This window comes from Apus apus, chromosome 6 (assembly GCF_020740795.1).
Source record: "Apus apus isolate bApuApu2 chromosome 6, bApuApu2.pri.cur, whole genome shotgun sequence".
NCBI classification, from domain to species: Eukaryota; Metazoa; Chordata; class Aves; order Apodiformes; family Apodidae; genus Apus; species Apus apus.
Window position 1 is genome coordinate 28,344,271 of NC_067287.1, and position 27,537 is coordinate 28,371,807.

A 27,537-nucleotide genomic window follows, 5' to 3' on the forward strand; every position below is an offset into this window, starting at 1 on the left:
AAAGCATTATGGAAGGTCTTGTCTAACAGGGTGCATAAAAGATCTGGTTGTTTTTTTACTGGTTTTACAATACCTTCATAAAGAGATTTATGCAAAGTTTTGCCCTAGGAAAAAAAACAACAAAAAAACAACAACAAAAAATTCAGGTTAAAACCCAAAACACAAAAACCAACCAAACACTTTCCTAAAGAAACATTCCCACATATGTTAGTAACTTAATGCTCTTCACTGTTTAAAAATATATGTAAAAAATAAACCACCTCACACTAAAATATTAACTAGTCCTTCCTTTCAACTGGTCAGTCTCTGTTGTAATATTTGTTTAGCAGCAGCTAAAGAATGACTTGTGTAAACAATATGCGTTGTGTTTAACTATTCAACAGTGAAGATCAATTATTAAACTCATACCAAGACAAAAAGGGAAACTGATGTAGCTGTTGCACTAGTTTACATTTACTAATGTTTGAAGTCTCCTACAGTTATTTCATAGATAATTAGCATATACTTCCATGTGATAGGCCACAGAATGCCAGTTAGAGTAAGCTGAGTTTCAGAATTTCACAAGAGATTCTAATAAGATTATTAAAAAGGGTTGTGCTTTCTTTAGGGGCATTGTTTCTTTGCCTGTTTTCTGTGTAGGAGAGTCCATTAAAAACCATGTACTTTCTTGCTCTGGAAGAATCCTAGTGAAGTTAATACGGTTGGTCAGGAACATCAGTTTTTATAGCACAGTCACCTTAATCAGTTGGGTCAGCTGCAGATACTTGATGTTAAGGTTGCTTTTGATGGGTTGTGTTGTACAGCATTAGGATGGTCAGGAACACGTGTTACGTATGTGTGGAAATTCTGACTTGTACATTCTGTTGAATCTCAATATAAAAGAACATTGTTTTTCTTCTCTTTTTGTGAGGTTGTTCTTTGCAGTTTCTTAAACCTCTTTCTAACTTTTAGAAAACAAGAGTGAGATTAGGATGATTGACACTTAAATGAAGCTGTGATGCATGACATGTATGACATGACACCCGTATGCCCCGGTGCCAACAGAGGACGACAAGCTGACAAGCGACCTGGCCGCAGAAGAGAACTCCACACTGGCAGAATCCAAACAACTGCGACGTGGCCCCTGTGGCGGGGGGCTACAAAGCCTTTGTGTAGTCTTGATTTTAGGGCTAATCACCAAAACACAGGCAAAGTCAGGATACCACCCTCATCGGCCATTCAAGTGGGTCCTACAAAGCCGAGACCAAGTGATAAGAGAAAACACAACAGCAGGTGCTCCAATATTTACAGTAAAGGTGCTTGACTTGTTTCCCATGCTTGGAACACCCAATGAAGACATGTTATGGGGAACATATTGGTGTCCAAGCTCAAATCCAGGCAACACCCGTTGCCACTATCCAGGGTATTATTTCTGTGGGTACTGGGGATGTGAGACCATTGTAACGAGTGACAGATGGAAACCAAAGAAAGAGGACGAATTCTTGCGGGTAACATGGGGACCAAACGGATGTAAGCATCCAAAATTCCTGCCGTATTGCGCGGTATATGGCAGAGACGCAAGCACTTGTACCCATCTGGAGATAAAGGTTTTGCATCCAGAAAATGCGGGATGGGCTTTAGGAAAGAAGTGGTCAGTGTTTCTTCACCGTGCTGGCAAAGACCCAGGAGAGATAGTAAAAATCCGTAGGTTTCTACTACCCCAAGCACCCCAATCAATCGGACCTAACCGGGTTTTCAACCCAATGGTACCCCCACAGTACGATGTAAAAGTTGTCACGGCTAGCTTTACAGCTATCGCACCTGTAATGCCCACTAACAATCCTTTTAGTGACAACTCTCTCTGGAAAATGATGCAGGCTAGCTATCAGGTACTAAACAAAACTAACCCAAATTTTACAGAGCATTGTTGGCTGTGCTACGGCGTAAAGCCACCCTTTTATGAGGCTGTGGGAATCAGCGACACACCCACACTTGAGAACAGTGCAAATCCGGCTCAGTGTAATTGGGACACAGAGAAGCACGGGATTACGTTAGAGCAGGTGGTGGGAAGAGGCATGTGTGTAGGTAAAGTCCCAAAAGACAAAGAACAACTGTGTGATAAGTTGATCCAAATTAAGACCCCTGCCAAGTGGTTAGTGCCAGCTAACAATACCAAGTGGGTTTGCTCTCTCGCAGGAATTACACCATGTGTGCCATTGGACAGGATCAGTGAGTCCTCCGAATATTGTGTCCAGGTAACCATAGTCCCTAAGATCTTTTATCACTCTGAAGACTTTGTCTATGACTCAGTAATCATCCCAGAGCATCATCTGTCAAAACGAGAGCTCTTTACAGCACTAACATTAGGTACTTTAATGATCTTAGGAGGAGTGGGAACAGGTACAGGAGTGGCATCTTTAGCTCGACAGAACAAAGAATTTAGCGCCTTGAGGTCGGCAGTAGATGAGGATCTTGCTAGAATTGAGCAGTCAATCAGTGCCCTAGAACAATCACTTAGGTCACTGTCGGAAGTAGTCTTGCAAAATAGAAGAGGGCTAGACTTAGTGTTTTTACAGCGGGGAGGAGTATGTGCAGCATTGGGAGAAGAATGTTGTGTTTATGCGGACCACACCGGGATAGTGAGGGACACAATGGCCAAATTAAGGGAGGGACTGGAAAACCGGAGAAGGGAACGAGAGGCACAAGAAAACTGGTTTTTATCATGGTTCAACCACTCACCATGGCTAACCGCCCTGATATCTACCCTGGCAGGGCCGATCGTAACGATTGTGGCATTTTTGATTTTTGGACCCTGTGTATTTAACAAGCTTGTGTCATGTGTCAAAAGCCGGCTGGAAAAGGTGAACATTTTGGTGGTGAGACGCCAACAATTGCTTTAAGAAAGTTTTTGCTCAGGTTTTTCATTAACTATCCTCAGCCCTATCCTGTTACCCTCTAACTACCTCGTATTTAACATGTCTTATGTTTTCTATTTAGTTTAAAGAGATACACTAACGCTGTTATAAAAACATAAAATAAGGTAAAGATATCTCCAGTAAGTGATGCTGCTATAAAAACATAGAGTAAGGTTAAGAAGTTTTAAGTCTTAAGATTTTGATACATGAATTTTTTAAGGTAGTTATATTTTAGGCAATTTAGTTAGGCATAGGGAGGGGGGAATTGTGGGAAAACGCAGCCCGTGGAAACAATGTAGCCAGGGACTGGCGGTCGGAAGATTTCGCGTTGTACGGAAAGACAGGACCCCCTCCCCCCTAGATAGCCAATTAGAGTCTTAGTATGTGAAGTAAGCAGACGGAAGTGACACTAATCTAAGATATAATTTAGGGAATAAAAAGCTGTATTGCGCACTAATAAACGCCATTTGCCATCCACCACATTGGTGTCTGTGTGCTGATGGTCGTAGCGGCCATGAGGGGTCGCTAAACCGTTCTAGAACCAGGTCGTCGCCTTCGTAAGGCAACAGACATGGAAGACATTAAGTTGTAAAATTCCAAATACTGTAAAGTAACAAAGAGAAGTAGTAAAGGCAGCCATGGTTTTAGCAGTTTTGACTCTGAAAGTTGAAGCAGATCTTATGCTTCTGAATTATTGATGCTACCCTGATTTACCTGTGAAAAGTAAGCAGCCTCTGTGTGTGTTTTAAGTCATCTTCTTGTTTTGTGTTCAGGGCTCAGCTGCCTTATATCTTCCATTAGGTAGGTCAAGCAACAGAGATCTGTGATCTCTGCTGTTCTGAAGTTGTGTCATCTTGATGGGTAGGAGTGAAATCAGTCATGTTTTGTGTAACTATCTTTGTTACTCAGTTTGCTTTTTAAAGTCTGGGAGCTTGTATTGAAAAAGCAAGACCAGAATATTAATCAGAACTAATTTTATTCTTGAAAGTCATACATCTTAAATGTGAATGATGCATCTGAATCACATGTATGAAATTTATGCCATCATGCAATAAAGGAACATAACCTAGTGCTCGTTGACCTTTAACTGGCATTTTGAAAGTTTGTGTGATCTTTTTATTCTTATATAATTTTTTAAAAAATCAGTAATATGATCGATTTTTAGTTATAATTGCAGTACATTTACAAATATTTGAATATTCCACTCATTTAAGAGTTTGTGAATATGTAAGTAAATGTATGGATGGGGAAGGGAAATCTGTTGCCTTGACTTCATTCACTTGCACTCTGCTTTCTGGAGCTGAATGCTTTACCATCTGGAAGTTGGAAAGATTAGAATGAAGGGTTTTATTACTTTCAGTAGAGACTCCTTTAAGTTAGATCTCTTTGAGAGTATTTAGGGTAGAAGAAAGGAGGTTAGGTAAATTAATGAATATGTAGCCTAAATTCAGTTTGTGTGAATTACAGTCAGTAGCAGAAGTTGCAGAGAGAAATACATATTGATATTTTATTGGTCTGGAAGTGAGAGAGGACTTAATTTTTTGACTTTCCATAATATAACAGTTGTTTCTTTCTATCAAGTGAAGATTTTACAGCTCAAGAATGGGAAGCTGTTTAGAATGTACAGTTTGTATTTCTCAAACTTTCTGCTTTGCTTTCCTTTGCAGATAAGATAGTGATCTTTCTCAGCATAATGTTTGCAGTCTTATTCCCAAGTGTGTGTTGAGCATTTTTTGTTGACTTTTTAAGTTTTGGTTTTAATTTTGCTTTGGTTTTCTTTCCACAGAAATTCTGTTTCAAGATTTATCCTAGCTTGTGCTTGTTCATTTTAGTGTTTAGCACAGAGTGTCCCATAAGTGCAGTCTTGCAAGTGTTAGTTTGCTGGGGCTTTTTTGTTTGTTTATTTTTGTTTGTTTGTTCTTTTAGGCTTTTTTACTATTTACTTTTATTTACTATTTTAGGCATTTTCACTATGCATTTTCTGTATTTCAGTTAAGTTTTTCTAGATTTAATTTACTTCATGAACCAAAACTGTAAAGCAAGAATGTGTCTGAGAGTGGTAGGGTTACGTGGAAATTCATTTGCATTGAAATGTTTTTGTAAATAAAGAAATTAATGAGTGGCAAGCTGGCGTAGGAAGAGTTACTGCATATGAGCTGATGCAAAGGAAGGAGGAGTCTGTATTGTTTAGCGTAGGATGGGTAATCACAGGATCCTGAAAAGAGAATGTTTTAGGTCTAGTGTAGGATGACTACATTAGGATGTTTCTAAGGAAACTGGTGCTGAGAGAGTAAGGTAACATTTCTGTGGCTAACCTACGTGTGTGTGTATATATATATTTAAGTGCATTGAGTCTTTATAATAGGATAATTAAAATGTGTTTTGCTGCATTTAAGGTTTCAGGGTAATTTCTTTATTATATTATTGTTTTTTAACTCCTGCAAGTAGAGTGCTTTCTCCATACACAAAAAATAAATGTCTTCTTCCACATTGTTGATCATCTTAACTCTTCTGCTTCTTTCATTGCTTGAACTCTGAAGAGAGGGATTCAGCTGCAAGTGTACAACTTTGTTTTATTCACATTCTTAGACTCTGTGAGGCAAACAACTGTTTTTCTCTAGAGTCAATTGACTTACATAGCTTTCTACAACTACTTTGTGCAATACAATTAAAACTTCAGCTTTAAAATATTTTTCTAGAACTGTTACAAAGTGTCTGGTTTTAGTGTTGTATTTTCATTCACACAGCCCTAATTGTTTGATTTCAGCAATTCTGTGTCTTCAAAGCACACTTTCACGAGTAACTATAGAAAGTTAGAAGGTTTGGCAGCTGAACTTCCTGGTGCTTGAAAAGGCACAGGAGATGATTTAAGGCTTAAAATTACTTAGTGGAGGCTTTTTGGAACAGATAGTCTGCATCTTCTTTTTTGGCACCAGCTGAAATCGATAGAACCTTTTTTGATAAGAAACAGATCTTATTGTGCAGGTATGGTACCATGAAAATTTAGAGGAGTGTTGTCAGCTGTCTTTGACTTCACTGTGGTAAGGTTTTCTCCTGTCGTCACGTAGGATTCTTGGTTGCTGGTATCCAAAAATAAAGTTCTTTAGCCTGGTTGTTACTAGTTAGTCAGAGTGGGCAGGGAAGGAATGTCTTATCTAAGTTGTTGTGCATTACTAAGCTTTGTCTAATAAGCAACTTAAATCCCACATATAGAATACATCAACATTTGTATTTTAAAGCTGGAATGCATGTCTGTCTGCTTATGCTTGCAATTAAATTACCTAAGAACTGGAGTTGGAAGCAGGCTCTCTTTCTATTAAAGAGAATGCTTGAGCTGATGATTTATGTTAATAACTGTCCAGATAATGTTTGGTTTCTTTCTGCCTTTGTCAATTTTGTTTCTCTGTGCTGTGGAGCTGTATGGCCAAGAGAGTTCTGGCAGAATGCTTGTACCTTCTTCTAATGCCAAGATGCAGTTGTAGTTCTGATTTGTTGAGGACAGCAGGTTTTAAATTTGTTTGTGTTCTTAGCAAAATAGCAGCTTATATAAGTGTTTATTAAATATGATTGTGACAGGGTGACATATTTATGTAGATGGATATAAGAGAATGCATTATATTTGCGATTCGTTTATTTTAAGAAACATAATATGTACTTTAAGTATATCTACAAAACCTGAACATTCCTACATCTGTTGAAATCAGATTAGGCTAGAAGTAAATTCATTTACCTGTCTGGAAATCGGACTATACTATGGCTGTTTAATATAGTCTAGCTGTGTAACTTGACACCAGCTGAATAAAGCTATGTATGTCTGTATACTGATCAATTGAGGGAAGGAGATGTTCTAGGTGAAGTTTTTCTAAGGCATATCCATTAAGTGTTAGCTTACACCAGTAAGTTTCTCCTTTACTCTTCTTGTTCTACAAAATAAGTAATTATGTAAAACAGGTGTTAGAATATATCTCTAAAATCTGTTTGTGCTACCTGGATTGTATTTATGATGATTCTTACTCTTATAGTATGAGAAACACTATACTGTTAAAAATGTAACATTTCTACTTTGTTACACTTTAGTGTTTTATTTTGTATTAATCTCTTAGAAAATACCCATTGTACCTTCTCTACTGCTTAATTCCATGTTCATCTAAGACATAGAGTTCTCTTTACTTTTAATTTTAGAAATTATTCACATATCCCAGTTAGAAGTTAATTTTCACATACTCTATCATAAACTGCCTCTTAACTACTTTTCTTCTCTATACATGCTTCTTTTTAGGTTGCTTGAATCAAATGTAGGCCAGTATTTAAAATATGAGCGTACTATCAATTTTATGTGGTTTACTTACCTGTTTTCAGATTTACTTAATACTGTTTCTCTGTGGTCAAACATCTTGATTTCTGCCCACTGATGCATTCCTGAGCAGATGTTTTCACTGAGTTGTTGCATGTATTACCCAGTCTTTTTCCATTTAGTATTTTATATTCTGCATTCAGGAATAACTCATCATGAGAAGTTCAAATTGGTTTTTTATCATCTGCATTTGTCAGTGTGTTGCCCAGTTTCCTTTCTCCAGAGTTTACCAGTCTTGTTAAAGTGTTTGTGAGGTGGGGTGTAGCATGCTTCCTATGTAGTTCTGACCACCTTATGTCATGTTCTCTTTTATTTATTCTGCTTTCTAGAGCATTATTTATAATAAATAAAGGTGCTCTTGTTATGGAGATGTGAACATTTTAGATTAAAGGAACTGAATGAAGATTTAGTTCAGAGTAAGAATGCATTCTTGATGGTTTCTTACTCTCTATTTAGAGAAAGAAAAATCTTTCTCTTAATAAATTTCTTTCCATGTTCAGAAATTAATTACAAATATGAGTGGAGTGTACATGTAGCTTGAAAGAACAAGTTATGTTGAGAACTTGATTTCCTGTTCTTTTAGACCTGCTGTCAGTCAGTAATGTTCTCTTGCCTGATTGGCACTGGAAAGAGGTCATTCAGCTTGAAGCTTTGTTCTGTTTGTTGAGATAGTCCAGGTTTTAATTGAAAAAATATTCTTGCCATAGCCTTCGTGGTAAAAATATGATATATTTTTATTCCTCATGCAGCTAGGAGACTCAACTACATTGTATATACATCCTGACATCTATTATGTAATTGAAAAAAAAAAAAGGACTAATTCTTAAAGTGCATGTGCCTATTATGTAACTTTCCCCATGTATTTTGAAGCCAGCATAAAATCCATGCTTCTTTAAAGCAACAAAAAAAACAACTAAAAAAAACCCCAAGCAAAATACAAGCAAACAAACAAAATCTTTTGCATACTTGAATAGTCATCTCTTTTAAAATGCCAACAGTAGTTAATACCTAATTGGTAGCACTTTTTCTTTTTAATCTTCACTGTATTAGCTGGCACATCTGTTGACTGGTTATTTGGGTAATCATCCTGCTGTTGCAGAATATTTTGTCAGTATGTTTTTACTCTAAATGCGAGTGAGTAACATTCTCTCATGAGTGAAGTTGTCTCAAACCTTTTTCATGTCTGTTACTGTAGAAGTCAAAAGTTCTTGCAATTTTCTGAGTTTTACATCTCACTGTTTTGATAGTACGTTACTGTAATAAGTTTTATTTCGGACTTAGATATCTATTTTCAAAGCCAGTAATGTAGAGAATGGCAAATTATGTGAAAGATACGGGAATCTGTTTCTAGGTAAGCAGATAAAAAGATTGTATTTTTAAAAATCTAATGGTATTTCAGTCTGTTGGTAACTTAATTTTCATTGTCTCTTGGTTTATACATAGTGTATAACTAGAGTAATCCTCCCCAAGCTGTCATTATAAGTGTACCTGGAAAGTCAAAAGCTGTGAAGTGCTATCTCATATATCACAATGAAAGTTAAGTTCTTAAATGTTTAGGCAGCTCCTGTGTTAGCATCAGGAGTTAACCCATGGTTTTGTACTTCCTCATTTGTGTGCATAACATGAGCTCTGGGAGTGCTTTTGCTTGGTAAAATTCTGTTTCAACTTCAACTGTCATTGGCAGATGCACAATGCAAGACTGTGACTTCCTTTGAGAACAGAGCATTTTAGCTTTGATATGAAGCATAAGAATTCTAGGTACAATGATTTAACAGCCTTATGTCTCATATTCTGCCACTTCATGTCAAATGAATTAAGTGCTTTTTAGTAGTTGATTTGTATATTTGATTTTAACGTTGAGTGACTGTATTCCCAACTAAGCTTTACTTTTCCATGCTTTATTGTGACATTAAACTTGCTTGTTTGTTATTTAAGAAATCTTAACAATCAGTCCATATGTAAGAATATTATATTTAATTATTACTGTTACTAAGAAGTAAATTTCTGCTTAGTTATTATGATTCCTACATACATTATAAGAACCCTTGAGCCATAGTGGGGGGGAAAAAAAATCTTGTATTTTAAAAATAAACAAATCTCTTGTATTACCTCTATTTTGTTTGCTTTGGGAGAGATGTGAACACTCTAGAAATTAATTCAATACTTTTAGTTCAGGCTGCTTCAACGTTGAATAAATAAGCACAGGATTTAATGCAGTTGAACCAGTTTACTTTGGAGACACACCCACATGGTACTTGATACATTTATATTTTTTCCCCAAAGTACAGCAACCCAGGGAGTGAATGTGAGCATGAGGTGGACTTCACAGGTGATTCTCATGTGAAAATCCCAAAGTACAGTCTGCATTTCAGGTTGAGACAGTCCCACAGCTGTTGTGCTTGTGTTCCTCTCTGGCAAAAGTGGCAAAGTGTGTCCAGTGCAGCCTGGCTGGGTGCAGACTGTACCAGTGCTTCCTGCTCTGATGGGGCAGCTTGGAGGGTGGGCATTGTGGGGAGGTACAAACATCAGGCACTGCGTGAAGATGCTCACTCTGCTTTTGTGAAGTGTTCATATAGATAGTCATTGCAGAGTACTGTAAAACCATGACCTGAATATCTACCCTCTTTGTACAAATTCTTAAAAATATTAATACCCAGGCAGATAATTTCAAAATATTATTTGTCCTAAAAACAAATTAGCAGAGTAATCCTAGCTGGAATAGGTGTGGCTTACTTCTGTATTGATACAGTATAGCTCTGTGTGTCCATTAAGCCACATGAGCAAAGCAGAGCTCTAACATCTAAAAAAGTCTTTCAGGAAGGATGCAAATGTAGCATTGGAGACGTGAATAGTTTGTTTTTCTAGAAATGTGGTGCAAGACTGACACATAGAGAAGGTGCTTTTTCTCCTGGGATATCATTCATATTATTGGTCTTTAATGTACACCCTGTCAAAAATGTTCTGAAAGTGTCAAAACAACTAGCTCTGTTTATATAAGCAACCACACAAAGCAGCGTATGTAATTTTCATTGAGGGGAAGATGGATAGATTGTACAGTAGAGGTGTCTATAGAGGTGATATATTGTGTAAAGTTTGCTCTCCCCCATTCTCCTAACAAGTACACAAAAAGCACTATATAATGGCATTTTTTTTCAGGGATGAATAAGCACAAGATCCCTGTGGTAGCTGCCCCCTGTTCTAATCCTTTGCATACTTGGGAGCTTATCACATACAACCATAAGAAAAATTATATTGTTTTTTCAAAGTAGAGCTCTTAAAATCTTACTGTGCCACATTTAAGAAAACACTGTGCACTGAATTGGAATAATCTCCCCAGGGAAGTAGTGGATTTCCCAACACTGGATACTTTAAGATTCAGCTGGACAGGGTGCTGAGCTATTTGTCAAGAAAGATTGGACCAGATGATCCTTGAGGTCTCTTCCAACCTGGTAGTCTGATGTTGTTTCTGGCATTGTTTTTAAAGGGCATAGCATAAACTCTGTGTTTCAGCAGTTGTTCTCAAGATGGCTGCTTTCCTAGGCAGGAGGCATGGCTTTGCTTCTGAAGCTGACTTAAATTGAAAGAAGTCCCCAAAATGGCTTGTTTGAAGGTCGATGCATGGCGCAAACACTGGGAGAGAAGTATGTGGGATACTGGAGGTGTAGGTCAGTTTTTCCTTTTTCATGGTAGCTAGCCACTAAATGAGCTTAACTATAATATCAAACTGCACCCAAATTTTGATGCTAACACAGGTTCAGTTTTTAACTTTGTGAGTTGACTTGTTTGACAAACAGCTATATGTGGTGTTTTTCTAAAGCTTGGTAGACTTCTGTAAGAGGAGTTAATTTCTTAGGTAGGTAGGTTAGATGTTAGGTTGTTATAATACTTGACATTTTTGACCTAACATAGTAGGAACATTGTGATCTCTGTAGCGTTGACAGTAAGGCGTTTCAATAATTCTTGCAACTCTTAGTGATTTTGTAATTTCTTTAGATATGCCAGGCTAAATCCTGACTCAGAAATTCACTGATTTCACTTTTTTGTAGTATTCTTCTCTTATTCCAAACTACCACATTTCTTTTGGCCTGATATAAGTTCTTTGGTAACTTTGTGTGTTTCCTTATTTTTCAACAGTTGGTTTGCTTGATGATATTCTTGTGATCTTGCTCTGAATTGCAGTGCTATAGGGTGAAGAACACTTTTTGCACCTTAAAATATACAATAGTAGTTGGTGCTCAGTGTAGGTTTATCAGATACACATTGTGCTTCCCTCTTAGAGGTGTGCTGTAGTTTCACACATATTGCTGTTCACTGGAGGATAAAGAGAAGGGGATTTGTGTTTTGGCATGGTTTTTTTGTTGTTGGGTTTTTTGTTAGTTTGTTTTTAAATATAATTTCAGTTTCCCATGCAAGGTTTGTCCAAGGAAAGAGTCACCTTCATATAGAGTCAATGTAATCTCTTAAATTGATACAGTGCTAGAGGAGAGAAGGTTCTTGCTTCCAGATTTTATCAGGTTCTTCCAAGCTGAAGTAATGATTTGGGGGAGAGGGGACTTTTTAGTCATGAGTTACAGGTGATGTTTCCCTCCCATTTAAGGACAGTTACTTACTGTTTTCTATACTTAAAATTATTTGAACCCACACACCCCATTTGTGTTGCTATGTAAATTATTTTTAAGAAATTCAAATTAGTTTTAGAAAACCTGTAGATATGGTTTGTAAGCAAACTGACAAGCAAATGAAAAATTTTGAACAATTACAGCCTGATTCTCCAACCAGGACTGTGCACATCTCTTGTGCTTAGTCCTTTTGTGGGGAAAACAGAAATAGCAGTTCCCTTGTCTGATTTGCTGGTATATAAGTGAGATTCTTGCTTTGTGGCTAAAGTAACTTGCATTCATATCCAGGAAAAAACGATGTCTGACGTAATGCAGCTCTGGAAAGGCCTGTCTGCCAAACTTCCAGGTTCTATATCTGGGTTTGATGCTGTAGGTAGCAGATTAGGTACAGATGAACTTCTAGGTAGCAAGTGTAATAACACAGAGCTAGCTGGGACCCAATGATATTTCTACAGAGTAGTGTATATCAGGTGTAATGTCTGGATGTAAAGGTTGTTTTTAGCATGCTGTGGAACTTGGGAAGTTTCTGTAAGTTCTGAATCAACTCTTACAGACCTGATACCCTGTTTTGAAGGAGCATGCTAATAAGTTAAATACATACATATATTTCTTTCATATCTCCTGTGCATGTTTTAAAATCTGTATGCAATCGGTGATCTGTATGTACAGTGATTTGAATTTTTTTTTTTTATCAAGCCCCTCGTAAATATTGTTAGGGGAAGAAGAGGATTTTTCATTAATTCATTTGGAAATGTATTAAGATTTCTGCAAGGAATTGCATTTTTTGTAGAAAACAGTTGATTTTAGAAAATCGATAGAGGACATTATTTTGTGTATACCATCTTGTGACAAAAGCTTTCACTTGCCGTATAGCCTGAAAAGAATGATACGTTTTATTAGCTTAGCTCTAATTAGTGCATGGGAGGAAAAGAAAAAAAGCAACAAGCCAAACCCCCCAAAAAACCCCAAAACCAAACCTTTTAGTAATTCAGTAATTTGGAAAAGTAATTGAATAAGCAGTATGGAATGGAAAACACCCATTGTTAGCATACTTCAGTTTCCTATTAGAGGTCTCTGGATACTGAAATCCTCTAATTTATCTGGACTGGGCTCATTTGTGTCTTGTTTACCTTATTCTCAGCATGAAAGGCACCCACAGTAAAAGGTGAACTTGAGTGTAAAATACAATTTTTGCAACTACATTGAAAGTGTGGCTCTGTAAGAAATGCATATTAAGAGCAATGATAGTAAGGAAGAGTCTTTAATATATTCTGTTTAAGAAGTATATGTTCTCCAAAGTCAGAGTATTGATTAAGCTTGTATTTTCTTTTTTCTTGCATCTTTCTTGCACTGTTCTTTGTAAGAACTAGTGCTTCAGTTTTCCTTTCTAGTGTACTTGTAGTACTGTACACCACTAATCTAGTACATAGGGGTTTCCATGTAGGTGACAAAGCCACTTTTTGGATGAAGACAGTCCCTCCCTTCTTTCCCCTACTAAAATGCCAAACCTTTTTTTTTTTTTTTTAATAACAAATTGCTTTGTTACAGAAGGAACCACGTAGGTTTGGGTGGATTTAATGAAATTCCAATTTGTAAGGTCAAAAAGATATATCTATTGCTGTTTGCTTTACTTTACTATATCTCTCATTTTTAATCATCAGAGTTTCTTTTCACCTTTCAGAAAACAGGGCAGTACTTAAAGGCTTGACAAATGCATCCCAGGTTGAAAAACTGCTGCATTCCTCCTCCTCCTCTTCCTCCATTAGAAAATTGATTCTTGAAAGAGGTAAAGTTGAAAGTTGCGCTTTCTGTAGAAATTTATTTTATTTTTTTCAGGCAAAGTAAACTACAGCTGAACTTCTTCTGTGGCATGATGTCCTGTGGTGTTCTAGGTTAACTTATAACCTTGTCTAATTCTGATGACTGACACCTGTTTCCTTACTTACTAAAAGGAATGTCTTTGAAAACCTTTGCTTGCAGAGCTCTACTTAGTTGTGTTATTTTATAGAATTGTCAACACCTTTGCTGAATAAGTCACCCAAATGTTACTTACATTTAGGTTAATCTAATGTTATTTTTTAATCTGATATCTTTTAGAATATTTTAATATATTTTAGAAATCTGAGGCAGTTCAACTTGCTTAAAAAAAAAAGTGACCAAAGTGTCTCTTAAAATACAGTGTCCCTTCACAAATTTTCTGGTTTTTGTTTCTGTTGAGGCAGCTGTTAACCTACAGGCCCTGTCAAAATAAATTTTTGATGAAACCTTAACTAAGTATCACTGTCTTCATATGTCTAGTATGGCTTCAAACAGGTCTTATATTTTACTGTCTCCTCAATTTATCCCTTTTCAGGTCACTATTCTTAGGTTTTAGTTGCTAGTATTAGGCTACAGCTTCATTTCACTTTAATCAGATTAAAATTTTCTGGGACCTTAATGACTGCCAAGTATTGCCAACCTATAGTGAGATCATGAAGAAAGACAAAATGACCCTAGTTGCTTGACCTATTTAAACATAAAGCAAAGTTGTCTAATGTGTTATGTTTTAAGCTAATGCCTTGAGAATTAAATTTATAAGAATTAAAAAGATATTAGGATATGAATGTTGTATTTAAAATGCAAAATAAAAGCACTAGTTGTCCTTTCAAGGTTTTTTTGTTTCTGAGAATTCCAGCATACTTTCAGAAGAGCTAAATCTTGCTGTTGGAATGAGAAGCCTCAAAATTCTATAAGAAGGTTTAAGGACTAAAGTTCTGCTATTAGAATTTCTAATAACTGGTTTTATGAAATGGCTTTACTTTGAGCTGTATCTAGAACTGTCATTACAGTGTCTCACGTAATTTGTTCCATGATGCTCTTTGTTCCTGTTGTCTTTTCTTTGCTGTGTATTTGGTACGGGAGCAAGAATGGGATGATGTGTTTGTCTTAAATAATGTACATTTTGGCCTGAAGCACTGAATCCTTATTTTTCCTCCCCCCCTACTGTTGTGTAGTACTTTTGACTACAAGTCTGGAGACCATGTTTTAATAATTGTTAGAAAATGGGACCAGTTGTCCAAAATGCCATTTTCCCTATTGTTTGATATTATATAATTCTATTGAAAATATGTTAACAGCTTTTCATTGGGGTAGGATTTTACAAAACTAAGTTTTGCTGACAAAACTGTTATTTCTTTTTTCCTTTCTCATCTAAAGGTAAGAGAGAAGCAAAAGAAGTGAGAAAATGCTGGGATCAGAACGAGGTGTTGTGGAAGAATGGCTGTCAGAATTCAAGGTGAGCTGAGATGAATGATAGAAATACCATTGGGTTTATGCCACAGAACAGTGATATTTTTTGTAACATCCAGTAGTTAAAATTTAAATATATATTACTTGATCTCTCAAACTCTTTTAATGCATAAAACATGCAAAGGTCTGTGTAAATAAGTCAGCTGGTACATAATATACAATGCAAAGTTCTAATAGTTTATTGTTATTGTTTATTACTGTAGAGCAGAACACTGCTATAGAAATCTGTTTTTTTTTTAAAGTATATATTTCTATGTAGATCAAGCTGTTAGAATTTGACTGACAGTGGGATAACACTTCCCAAATTTCTAATGGAATAACTTTTTTTTTTTAATTAGTAGAAAAGTTTGAAGTTTAAAAAAAATATTAAAGAAGAGAATTGGCTGTTTTTTTTCCTATGGCCTGCATAAACCAAATCAGTTTGTTATGAAGAATCAGAAGTATTCTTAAGCTATTTTGTGTGTTGATAATTATGCTGATTGAAATATAGGATAATGCATAAACAAGAAACATGGATTTAATGACTGATAAGAAATTAGTTTGTTATTTAAATTAAGAACTTATAATTACTCTTATCAGTGATGAGACACATTAAGTTATTACATGCTGATGCTGGAAATCTGTTGAGGAGTCAAGGATGCCAAATCCACAGAGGTTGTTCAGTGGGACTCGAGGCTGTCCATGCACATTCTAGATTATCCATACCTCTTAAATAATTTGAGTTGATTTGATAAAGATTTTGAAAGGTGCCTGTTAAATACAGAATATTCAAGAGAGTCCTCTTATCAAGCTGGAGCAAATGATATTATGAAAGATAAATCTGAAACTACTTTTGGATTTAACATTGAACATTAACGTGTGCTCCCAAATGCTATTCATATGGAGAAAATCTTGTACTGAATGAACTAGATAACCAGTCTTAAAATTTACTGAACTTCAAGAATTTTTTACTGATGTTGGGATGATGCTGAATCCTTTTGTATCAATCTTTAATACTTGAAAACATTGATTTCTAAGGGTAACACTTTTTTTTTTTTCTTTAGGCATTACCTGAAACACAAATTTCCAGCTATGCAGCTACCTTGCACCGAAAAAAACCACTGGTACCAGCTCTTTATAAGGTCATTCAAGACCCAAATAATGAGGTAGGACACTTGAAAAAGAATTTTTGTTCACATTCCTATATCTTCCAGCTCTGCAGTTGAAACTAAAGTAACTGAGAAGTAGAGATGGAGCAGAAAATTCTTTGATTCTTCTCATGTAGTCTGACACGGGTTTTACTATATTGTTTTTTTATGTTTAATGCCTTTCAGGTAAAACACAGCCTCATCTGCTCCTAAAAATAGTTTTGCTGTCTGCTAGATTTTACTTGCTAGAGCAGACTGTTAATTTGATTTGGCATGAGGGTTTTTTGTGTGTCCCACAACCCCCTACCTCTCTTGACCTCTCTCCCCCCCCCCAGTAAGACCACTATGCTTCTTACCTGATGACTTACTACCTGATGGAATCAATTTATTAACTCCTATTAAAATAACTAGATCTTCTTTTGCTTACAATAGTATGTCTGTGTAATTTGGTTTACACTGCTGTAAACAAGAGCAGAATCAGGATTGTAAAACATAAATATACACAATGAAAACTTAGCTTACCCTTGTACATAATTAATTGTAATTGCAAATGAAGTTAAACTGAGCTTTCTATTCCATTGGCTTCTGCCATGAGCATTTCTGGGAAGGTGTGACGTATACAACTTCTGAACAAATTGTACAAGCACACCATTCTCTGCTGTGTAAACACCTTTAGAAAAAATGTGTCAAAATACTTGGTTTATCAATTCTGATCTCTTGTATATTTGTAAATTAAATGGCAAATGTATACAGCAAGGAAGTCCTTTATTTTCCTAAGCACAGCTCTTGTGCTTTTGGAAGCTGAATGCTTGCTGGAGCTTAAAGGATATTGCATAATGCTCAGGTGATAAAAAACCCAAAACCATCATAGCTGTTAACTTCATTTCATTGTTACAAATAACTTGCATAGTGACTTTTTTCTTTGTACTGAAGTTAGTGTTATTCTCTCTCCAACCTGAAGCCACCATTGCTGATGCTTTTAGCGCATTTATATTTGTGTGTGCATGTATACTTCTGAAAATGTAAAAGCTTTCCTTGAGAATAAGCATATAATGTATGATTTGTTGGTTTGTTTTTTTTTTAACGTGAAGAACCAGATTTGCAAGGAGTATCTTAAGGGTGTGGCAGTAATCTTACATTATTGCACACTGATGCTTGTCAAATACTTCTCTTTGGAACTGTATTACCATTTGTTCCTGATTCTGATAATCGGGTATAAGATAAGCAATCCCAGACTCAAAGATTTCCAGCTTCAGGTTCTGCTTGTTGAGGCAGTATGTATTTCCTTGTTGCCCTCCTTCCAAACTTATTTGTGTTGAGGAGTATAACCATTATAAATTAATTATGTAGCTATATTTGGCTGTAAGTGAGGGGTTTTAAAAATAGGCCTTATGGGGCATTATGAGTTAGGATAACTGATTGCTTATGAAGATAAAGCTTATGTGGTAGACTATTTTAAAAATGTACTTGCTGAGTTCTTAAATTTGATGGACAAGTAATTTTTAGTACAACTTTTTTAGTACAACTTAATCATAAATTTGACCTGTGTTTAAATCTTCCTGAAAGGGGCAAACTGTTTAGGGCAAACACTAGTTTTTCTAGATTCACTTAATTCTATCTTGATAAGACCAGGCGTCATGTTTGGGAACCAAAACAAATAAGATGCTTCTCTTTTTTTGACAGCTGACTTATCAATTTGAGAGCTGTCAAATTATTGAAGCATACTGTCAAGTTAAATACAATTGTTACTGTTTACCTTTTAGAAAATTCCCTGACTTTTGTAATATGGAGAAGATAATGACTGGAACAGAAAGTTACATAAAGAGTAGAGGTTGATCTTTCTCATAAGCAGTTTATTTAGCTGATTAATTTGTTGATTTTTGCATAATATTTGAATTCTAAACTGAAGTGCTTCTGAAGTCCTTTTTTTTAGGTAGTTTTATAATTTTTGAAGTTGGTTGATGATTGTAGATGTAAATGCTTGATGGATTATAAGTTAATGCAGTACTAAAATTTACACATTGAATATTCATGCGGAGCTGTTTAGATTATCTTGGAAAGCTCAGCCTTGAAATGCAATGCCAAGTATTTCCCACACCCAGTACTCATCAAATAGTAACTCATTTCACCCATTATATTATAGGTAAACCTAAAATGAGTGCTTTCCACCACAACTGAATTTTTCAAAGAGTCAAGGATTTCCCATCTTTGTAATGTGTTTTATAGTACATTGCATTTAACTTCAGGATGTGGCTCTTAAGATTTGGCAAACTTGTAAAATAAGTCAACCTAAATCTAGTTTTCACGTTCCTTAAACCATGACTAGTCTGCATTTCTGTGAGATTTAAAAATGAAGTCTGCAAATTATAGCGTGGTCACTTCCTGTATATTTTAGTCAGTAAAAGTTTTGTTCATAATTGTTGTGCCAATTGCTGTTCACACTAATAGGCAAACTCTTTCAGTATAAGTTTTTAGTTTATCAGATAAGAGATACGGTTCCAAGAGACTTTTGACTTTGGATTTTTTTGTCTGACTGCTGTGCTACTCAGTTTCCTTTGACTTTGGACTGAAATATCTTTGACGTTTAAAAAAGTGTGTGCCAGTTCCTGTATACACCCACTACTGTGACAAAAGCTCAGTTTCCTCTGTTTATCCAATGTCTTCACAATATTTATATTCAGAGAACTAACTGGAAAAGGCTAGTTCTGTGAAAAGCCAGATAACTAGGATGCCAGGAAAATACTTGTCCTTTCTTACAGTGTCATGTTTTGTGTTTCTAGGTGGGAAATGATCATACCAAACTTTGATAGGAAAAACCTGGTTCATGCCTTTGAAATTACTTGTTTTGTAATATCTTTGTGATGGCAGTTTTTTCTTGTGGACTTAGAGCTCTGAAGACACCAACAGCACTATAGTGGTTCCTACAAACAAGTTCCAGATTGTCACCTTAGTAATTTGCACAACTAAGATGACAGCTACTAAAAATGAGGAGTATTTACATGCTTGCAGCACCAGTGACTGGATGTTGATCGTATCTTTCTAGGGAGCATGGTTTCACTTTAAAAGACTAATTTGAAAAAAAAATTAAATTGAAAGAAAGTAGAATAAACTCAGTAGCCTCTCTGGTTGAGGCTCAGCTGACTTTAGCTAAAGTAAATTGTTCTTTTGCGCTGTTTTTAATAGGACTTGGATAAGACTGGCTAATTTAAAATAGGAAACAGCTTTGGTTGGCTGTCATCTCTAATCTAATAGAAATACTATCTATAGCAATGCAGCTGTATATTAATATTTGCTTAGCTTTTCATGCACCTCTTATCTCCTTGTAGATATGCTTGTATTTATTGTCAGATTTCTTCTTTTTCTTCTTAACACTCTAGATTCTTGCTCATACTGTCTTTTAAAGAAAACCTACACATTTATTCAGTGATCTCTGAATTATTTATTAACCACGTTTTTATTTGAACATCTGAAATGTACTAGGCCTGTCATAAAACAAGGCTACAATTCTGTCTCTGAGGATTTGAACATTTACTGCAACAGATGGTTTTAATAATTAGTTTCACTTTTAGATAGGAATTTATACAAAGTAAATATGAATTAAGTAAGAATATACTTTTACATCTTTTGAAGATAAAGTGCTAAATATGTTTGAAATACTGGAATAAATATACTTGTAAAAGCTGTGCTCTAAGTGACTCTTCTCATCCTGTATCAATGTTGTCAGTGTCAGCTTTTTTCCCTCCCTCTTTTGTGGAGTCTCTGCTTCTCTTGTGAAAACAGGCTTTTAGCTTAGACTTAACTAGGCTGACAGTCGAAGCCTTGTTACACAAGGTACTCATAGCAGAGTCTTGTATGAGAGGAGATACGTCTGATATCAAAGTTTTATTTTACACAGGTGTGATGTTATGGATTTTGTAAGCAGTGGTTTAAAAATGATATCTTTCATTAACCAGAATGCTGCTTGTTAGAAATGAAACAAATGTATTCACTCTTTCTTGAGTGATACTCTCTTAAGGCAGCTATCTTGAGAGAAAATTCTGTCAAATTTATATTTTATTTGTGTTTGTGATCTACTACAGTAAAATATCTAAGTCTCTATTTTCTGCCTCTCTAACTCTTCTGTATGAGTATAGATGCTTTAGGTTACATGAATGACTGTCTTTTTGGATGTTGAAACTCGTGAGTATAGTATTTTCCTTTAGGTCAGATCATCCCATTTCCTAGAATCTGTTTCTATATGTTGGTCACAGACCTTATCAGAATTCCTCTCAGAATATTTTTTGTTGGTGGTGGTTTTTACTTTGATATTAAAAAGTTGATTACTCATGGGAAAGGGGGACACAGCTCAATGTGTTGCTTTTTCTTTTTTTCCTTCACTCCCCAGTGTTCATTAACAGTTCCTGAATGCATTCTGACTATTAGTTATGCATTGTAGACTCTAAAAATGGCAGGGTTTTTCTTGTGGTTATATCCCACTGACTTGGTAAGAGCCTTTTCTGATTCTTGTACTGAACCCCAAATGGCAGCTCAAGATGGAAAAATCAATTTCCATTGTAATGAACAAATGCACACTTGCTGAGTTTGAGACTAAAATGCTGTAGGTAAGAAATTAACTCATATATCTGTCAATAGACTTGTCATGAGCAGCTAATTTTTAACCTTTGTACTTTTAGAAGTCTTATAACTGCACCATTGGAGTTTATGGTGCACGTAGTTCAAGCCATGTGTCTGTCATATGCCTTAAATTAGTCCCTCTGTACAAAATAAATCTCATACTGACAGCCCTCAAGAGTAATGTTCTTAAAGCACCAAGATGGTAGTGGCTGTAGTAAGGCTACATTTCCCAGTACTGCATAGCAGTGCCCCTCAGGTCTGTCCTTGTAGATCTTGTTAAAAGGAATGCAGATATCTTTTTGGTTCATTCACTTTTACTTGCCATCAAGGAATGTAATTTGTACTGGCTGCAGTGGTTCTTTGGTACAACCCCTGTATTTGCTATTTCATTCTCTCTTATTAGAGAAGCCTAACAGTAATTCATTAGCCTTTTTGTTTTTCCACAGCTCCTGGAGCCTGTTTGCCACCAGCTCTTTGAACTTTATCGTAGTTCTGAAGTTCGGCTCAAGAGATTCACGCTGCAGTTTTTGCCGGAGTTGATCTGGGTATATCTACGTCTTACTGCCAGCAGAGACAGGCAGAGCAATGGTTGCATTGAAGCATTGCTGCTTGGCATTTACAACTTGGTGAGTGAGATGAGTGAGAATGGCTGAGGAAAGCTTTGATTGGAGGTTTTGTATCAGTGACCACTAGGAATAAAGTAAAGTATTGGAAGAACATAGTTAAAATTATAATATGCTTACATGAAAGCATATTTAATCTGGAGAAAAGCATCATGTGATGAAGATTTAGTAAGAACATATTTACAGAGACAAAACATTTTTACTGAAACGGATCATCTCATTAGTTTCCTTGAACTGTGCAAATTAAGTAGCCTTCCTTCATGTTGAAGAATATAGCTTTCTGTGGAGATGATTGTTGGGGCAGTATGCTTGGTCAGTCTTCAAGTGGCACTTCCCTTACTCCCTTGCTTACTCTGAATAGGTCTTTTTAACAGTGTTTTGAAGCTGAAACCACTCTGCATGCCAGCACTTACGTACATACCTGTGTATATTTTAGGCAGATAGTTGTCTTGAATATGTGATTTTAAGAACATGTGAAAATAACCGTAGATTATTAAATTTGGTTGTTGGTTGTAAAGGTAGTTTTTTATATCCTTACATTAGCTTGGAAATGTTAAGAGGCTGTTTGATTAATTTAGCAATACTGCCAAGATAGCCATTCTTTAATGTGAATGTCTGTGTTAGGATTTTAAAATATACTATACTTAAACATCACCTTTCTCTCTACTATCATAGTAAACCCCTCCTTTAAATTGTGTATTATGTTTCTATACATGATGAGACACAGAACAATAAAACTATGAGTCTTAAAAAAAGAATATTCTTACTAAGTGTCTGTAGATTAAATCTAAAAATTGGAAGATCCAGTTATTTTAGATTTATTCTGATAGAAAAAATATTGAAAACTGCTTGCTGATTTTAGTATTGTTTGCTGGGTTGAAGTAGCATGTTTATTTTTATCCGTTATTTTCTCACAAAAGTCCTTTTGCAGTTCCTTTGAATGTCATATTGGTGATTCATATTTTTTAAGGAGAGTAATTTCCTTGTTCTCTCCAGACTTAGGAAGAAAGAGACCTCAAAATGGACAGTGACTCCCGCTATTTTTTTCTGTAATTACGCTGTTGGTAATTTTCTGCACATATATTGAGACTGAAGGAATTACATTATATTCTCAATATGTAGAAAGTCAAGGATAAATCTCTTGCATTCTGCTGAAAACTGTGAACTGTCCTCCCAATGTGATTCTTAAAGATTACTAAAAGTACTGGGCTACCTTGGACTAAGTTTTCACATAAACTGGGATGACCAGGGCTCATCATTAGGGAATTTGCTGTAAAAAAGCAAAGATTTTGGTCTCCTTTTTGGTGTAGTCCTATGTAATTGCTGTTAATATATTGGCTTCTAAAACTAACGGGTTTGTTATGTAGTAGCCTAGCAACTATAAAATCTGACCAGTCTGAAAGCCTTTTAACATTCTGTGCATTTCTTCTTGATAAAATGTCTGGAGAATCTTTGCTAGTCCCCTTGATTTCACCTTTTCTCTGTGATGCATTTATTATGAAGTACTGTCTTTTTGTAGATGACACAAAGCTAGGCAGTAGTGTTGATCTGCATGAGGATAGAGAGGCTCTAAGAGAGACTTGGATAGATTGGATCATTGGGCTAATGTTAATGGTCTGGGCTTCAACAAGGCCAAGTACTGGGTCCTGCACTTGGGCCACAACAGCCCTATGCAACGCTACAGGTTTGGGGAAGTGTAGCTGGAAAGTGTCTGGCAGAAAAGGACCTGAGGGTTCTAATTGACAAGCAGCTTAATATGACCTAGCAGTGTGCCCAGGTGGCCAAGAAATCCAGTGGCATCCTGGCTTGTATTAGAAATAGTGTGACCAGCAGAAGTAGAGAGGTGATTGTCCCCTTGTACTCAGCACTAATGAGGCCACACCTGGAGTATTGTGTCCAGTTTTGGGCGCCTCAACTCAGGAGAGATATCAAGGTGCTGGAGCGAGTACAGAGGAGGGCAACAAAGCTGGTGAAGGGCCTAGAGAATAAATCTTATGAAGAACGCTTGAAGGAGCTGGGAATATTTAGTTTGAGAAAGAGGAGGCTGAGGGGAGACCTCATCAGTCTCTACAACTACCTGAAAGGTCATTGTAGAGAGGTTGGTGCTGGTCTCTTTTCACAGAGACCAATTAGTGACAACAAGAGGGAATGGCTTCAAGCTGCAACAGGGGAGATTTAGGCTGTACATTAGGAAATTTTTTTTCACAGAAAGAGTGGTTAGACACTGGAATAGGGGGTGGTTGAGTCACCATCCCTGGATGTGTTTAAGGGTCTTTTGGATGTGGTGTTGGTGGAGATGATTCAGGGGAGAACTTTGTAGAGTAGGGATGATGGTTGGACTCGGTGATCCCAAGGGTCTTTTCCAACCTGAATAGTTCTGTGATTCTATACACTCCGTTGTCAGCAAGTGACTCATCTGCCCTCATGTGTCTGGATCTTTTGGACTTAAAGTTTCACCTTGCTCCATTGTGCAATTCTATTATAAATAAACATCATAATGTAAAGGTGGGCTATAAAGGCTTTGTGTTCTTTTTGATTTTGATGAAGTCACACTGATCAAGGAGCCAGTGCTGGTTGTTTGTAAGAGTTGTGGACTGAGTCTGCAGGAGAGTCTGTGGTAGAGGTCTTTCCTGCTTTTTAAATATGTATATGTAAATTTGCTAATATTCTGGAAATGCACAGAGTCTTTGAGGTGCTAATAGTATTTATGAGATCAGGATATCTAACTTTTTGTTTGTTAAATGCCTTTTAAGAGTTGAAAATTATTCCAAGTCCTATCTGCTGTCTCCTTTTTGGTTTTGGTTTTGTTTTTTAATGCAGGAAATTGCTGACAAAGATGGAAACAACAAAGTTTTGTCTTTCACCATCCCTTCATTATCTAAACCCTCAATATATCATGAGGTAAGAGACCTACTGTGGTAAATTAGAATTGGATCTATTAGAGAAATGAAAACTGGATCCATTTGATACAACAGGTCATTTTAGATGCATCTTGTTGCAGTAAGTTTTCAATGTCAGTAGCTTGCAATTAGTGTAATCAAATTCAATGGCATTAGTAGAAGAAAAGGAGTGCAAATGTTGAAAAATCTTTGCTGACAGTGCCCATTTTGAACAGAGGTTAGTTCTATTGTACCTGCAACTGTGTTTTCTTGCCTCTTATGTGTTAGTATAAAAGTAGTCTTCCTTCTTCTAACTACTCCTTAAAACAATTTGAACTTGGAATCATGTTTTTTCTTATCTACTGTAGCTGCATGAAAGGTCTATGCTATCAGGACAAACTTAATATAAATGGATATGTAAGAATCAAAGTTGAAAATTGCTGTCACCTGCTCTATTGCTCTTAAGTGTGAAACTGTTTATAATAATGAAGTGGGGTAGTGTTTTTAGAGTTACTGTATTCTGGAATAATCTTCATTTTTACAGATCATGAGATAAGTGTGTCTTTTGGCTTGGGTGGTTAGGAGTACTAATGCTTTTCAGAACCTTTTAATTATGACTTAATACTCCTGCCTCCTTCCTTCCTTTTCCCACTGCCTATTTCTAGCCCTCCACTATTGGATCCATGGCTTTAACAGAAGGAGCTCTATGTCAGCATGATCTCATCAGGGTAGTTTATAGTGATCTTCATCCTCAAAGAGAAACCTTCACAGCACAGAACAGGTAGGTGGATGTATTCTAACATTAGAGGTGTTTCACTAGGCAGACAACAAGTCCTTAAACATTTTAAGACCAAATATGTTATGTGTTCCTTCCTTTGTCAGTGTTAAGTGCTTGGAAATAAATCTAGAGAACAGTCTTGGTGATCTTGAGGTATAGTGGTTTTGCTGTTTGTTCCAATTTTGAATGTTCTTCTATTAGTTAATTTAAAAGAGAGTAATTTTTCTGTCATTTCTGTGTCTGTCAGGAAAACCTATGTGTCTATGCCTGTCAACTCAAATTTTCCTGGAAGTGTAATAAAATTCAGCTTTGACTCTGAGGCTGTGATGGCTTTTTCCACAGGAAAATGGGAATGAAGCTGCGTGGATAGACAGAACTAGACATGAGAGAAATTGCCCTGCTGTTCTAGTGACTTGCCAGCTTTACCTGTGTCTAAAGTCATCTTTGGGAAAACTGATAAAATAATTTGAATGTATAGCAGACCTGTTGAGTTCTATAACTTTGTACAAGTACTGTGCCATATACGATTTGCTCCCCAGTTCCTGTGTATGTTAATGGCTTTCAGTAATGATAATTTTAGGTGTTTAATACTGAAATGTTCATAGCCTGTTTCAAGTCAGTGAATTATAACAGAAGAGGATTTCAGGATTTGTGTGTTCTGACACTTTTTCATGTGGGGTATTTTTTTCAAACTGAGTTGTAGAATTTTGGTGTTAAATTCTGATAAAATATTCAAATCTCAGAAATAAATCTTGCCAGGAATGCAAAGAAGAATAAGAAAAGCTTATATAGGTATATCAGGGAAAAAAGGACAACCAGGGAAAATGTTGGCCCATTGCTGAAGGAAACAGGAGATCTCACTACACAGGATATTCAGAAGGCTGAGGTTCTTAATGACTCCTTTGCATCAGTCTTCTCTGACAAGTTCTCCAACCTTATCACAAAGGCCACAGCAGGTGAAAGCAGGGACTGGGAGAATGAAGTACCCCTTGCTGTAGGAGAAGAATAGGTTCATAACCACCTAAAGAACCTGAAGGTATACAAGTTTATGGCACCTGATGAGATCCATCCAGAGGTCCTTAGGGAGCTGGCGGATGCTGTTCGTCCAGGAAAATTTGCTAAGGCACGTGGAAAATAAGGACGATTGGTGACAGCCAACATGGCTTCACTAAGCGTAAATCGTGCCTGACCAATTTGTGGCCTTCTACAACAAGGCTCCAGAAATGATGGATAGTGGCAGAGCAACTGATATAATCTACTTGGATTTGTGCAAAGCATTTGACACTGTCCCACATGACATCCTGGTCTGCAAACTGACAAGACATGGATTTGACAGATGGACCAGTTGGTGGATAAATGAATGGCTGGTGGCCAATGTTGTGGTCAATGACTCCGTGTCCAAGTGGAGGAAAGTGACAAGTGTTGTTCCTCAGGGGTCAGTACTGGGACCATTGCTGTTTAACATTATTTGTTGGGGACATGGATAGTGAGATTGAGTGTATCCTCAGCAGGTTTGCTGACAATACCAAGCTGTGCAGTGTGGTTGACACCCTAGAGGGAAGGGATGCCATCCAGAAGGACCCTGGCGGGCTGGAGAGGTGGGCTAATGCCAACCTCATGAAGTTCAACAAGGCCAAGTGCAAGGTCCTGCACCTGGGTCAGCACAACCCCAGGCGCAAATACAGGCTGGGGGAAGAATGGCTAGAGAGCAGTTCCAGGGAAAAGGGCTTGGGGGTGGTAAAAGGTGAGAAGCTTGACATGAACCACCAGTGTGCGCTTGCATCCCAGAGAGCCAGTTGTGTCCTGGGCTGCATCAAAAGCAGTGTGGCCAGCAGGGCCAGGGAGATGATTCTGCCCCTCTGCTCTGCTCTGGTGAGACCCCACCTGGAATACTGTGTACAGCTCTGGAGTCCTCAGCACAGGAAAGGCTTGGAGCTGTTGGAAAGGGTCCAGAGAAGGGCCATGAAGATGATCAAAGGGCTGGAGGACCTCTGCTATGAAGACAGGCTGAGAGAGTTGGGGCTGTTCAGCCTAGAGAAGGGAAGGCTCTGGGGAGACCTTACAGCGGCCTTCAGTACCTGAAGGGGCCTACAGGAGAGCTGGGGAGGGGCTTTTCACCAGAGACTGGTGACAGGACAAGAGGTAATGGTTTTAAACTGAAAGACGGGAGATTTAGTTAGACATCAGGAAGAAGTTCTTCACTGTAAGGGTAGTAAGGTGTTGGAATAGGTTGCCTAGGGAGGTTGAGGATGCCCCCTCCCTGGAGGTGTTCAGGGCCAGGTTAGATGAGGCTTTCTGCAACCTGGTCAAGTGTGAATTGTTCCTGCTCATAGCAGAGAGGTTGGATCCTGATGATCTTTA

At 36.9% G+C, this 27,537-nt stretch overlaps 1 protein-coding gene across 5 annotated transcripts in view; it reads left to right on the forward strand.

Annotated features, from left to right (window-relative positions):
• Positions 1–27,537, forward strand: part of HYCC2 (hyccin PI4KA lipid kinase complex subunit 2) — a 61,197-nt gene that overhangs the window by 12,144 nt on the left and 21,516 nt on the right. For all 5 annotated transcript variants that reach the window (XM_051623627.1, XM_051623625.1, XM_051623628.1 and 2 more), the window contains 6 exons: positions 13,549–13,653; positions 15,063–15,141; positions 16,199–16,300; positions 21,343–21,522; positions 24,340–24,420; positions 25,064–25,179. In XM_051623627.1, coding sequence (XP_051479587.1) covers positions 15,091–15,141; positions 16,199–16,300; positions 21,343–21,522; positions 24,340–24,420; positions 25,064–25,179 — 530 coding nt within the window. In that variant the 5' untranslated portion in view covers positions 13,549–13,653; positions 15,063–15,090. The remainder of the gene's footprint in view (positions 1–13,548; positions 13,654–15,062; positions 15,142–16,198; positions 16,301–21,342; positions 21,523–24,339; positions 24,421–25,063; positions 25,180–27,537) is intronic.